Source organism: Fukomys damarensis, unplaced genomic scaffold, assembly GCF_012274545.1.
Source record: "Fukomys damarensis isolate Sample0158 unplaced genomic scaffold, DMR_v1.0_HiC HiC_scaffold_37, whole genome shotgun sequence".
In the NCBI taxonomy this organism is placed as follows: domain Eukaryota; kingdom Metazoa; phylum Chordata; class Mammalia; order Rodentia; family Bathyergidae; genus Fukomys; species Fukomys damarensis.
In genome coordinates, this window is record NW_022900949.1 from 7794392 (window position 1) to 7795282 (window position 891).

At 68.1% G+C, this 891-nt stretch overlaps 1 protein-coding gene across 1 annotated transcript in view; it reads left to right on the forward strand.

Annotated features, from left to right (window-relative positions):
- Positions 1–891, forward strand: part of Dus3l (dihydrouridine synthase 3 like) — a 6522-nt gene that overhangs the window by 4964 nt on the left and 667 nt on the right. Inside the window, exons 8-10 of the mRNA XM_010635073.3 lie at positions 2–311; positions 474–549; positions 655–843. Of these exons, the coding sequence (XP_010633375.1) occupies positions 2–311; positions 474–549; positions 655–843 (575 nt within the window). The remainder of the gene's footprint in view (position 1; positions 312–473; positions 550–654; positions 844–891) is intronic.

The following is an 891-nucleotide window of genomic DNA, read 5'->3' on the forward strand; positions in this document are numbered from 1 at the left end:
CGTCACGGTGGGTCTAGGGTGCCTCGGGCATCCGGGCTGTGGGACCCCGGTGTCCCTTCCTAACGGCCTGTCCCTGTTTCTTGCTCCTCACTCTCCCCTGCTCCCGTGTCTCCTCCCCGCCTCCCTCCCCTCTCAGCCCGTCCCTCCCGTCTCTCTCTTCTGTCCACCTCTTCTCTGCCTCCCTGCTCCTGTGGCGGTGGCGGCTCCCCCCCAGCTCCACGGCCGCTCCCGGGAGCAGCGCTACACGAAGCTGGCCGACTGGCAGTACATCCAGCAGTGCGTGGAGGTGGCCAGCCCCATGCCGCTCTTCGGTGCGTTCTGTCCCCTGCCACCCAGGGCCACCCATGCCACCGCCTCCCCGCCCCGCACCCGGACGCTTCTGCCCTGCCGGGGATCACCGGGGGCCTGGAATTCCTAAACAGCTGGCGGGTCTGCCAGCCTGCAACTCCTGAGACCCGAGCCTGTCCCCTCAGGGAATGGCGACATCTTATCCTACGAGGACGCCAACCGTGCCAAGCAGACTGGAGTCGCTGGGATCATGATCGCCCGGTAGGTTCCCCCAGGCTCTTGGGACGCCCGGGCTTTGAGGCGTGACGCGGGGCTGGGCTCCAGCTGCAGCCACTGGGTCCACCGACCTCTGCTCCGACCCCGCAGGGGTGCTCTGCTGAAGCCCTGGCTGTTCACGGAGATCAAGGAGCAGAGGCACTGGGACATCTCGTCCTCCGAGCGCCTGGACATCCTGCGGGACTTCACGCACTACGGCCTGGAGCACTGGGGCTCTGACACGCAGGGCGTGGAGAAGACAAGGCGCTTCCTGCTGGAGTGGCTGTCCTTCCTCTGCAGGTGGGTCCTGCCCGCCCCATCGCGCCAACCCGGGCCCCGCCCCCACGG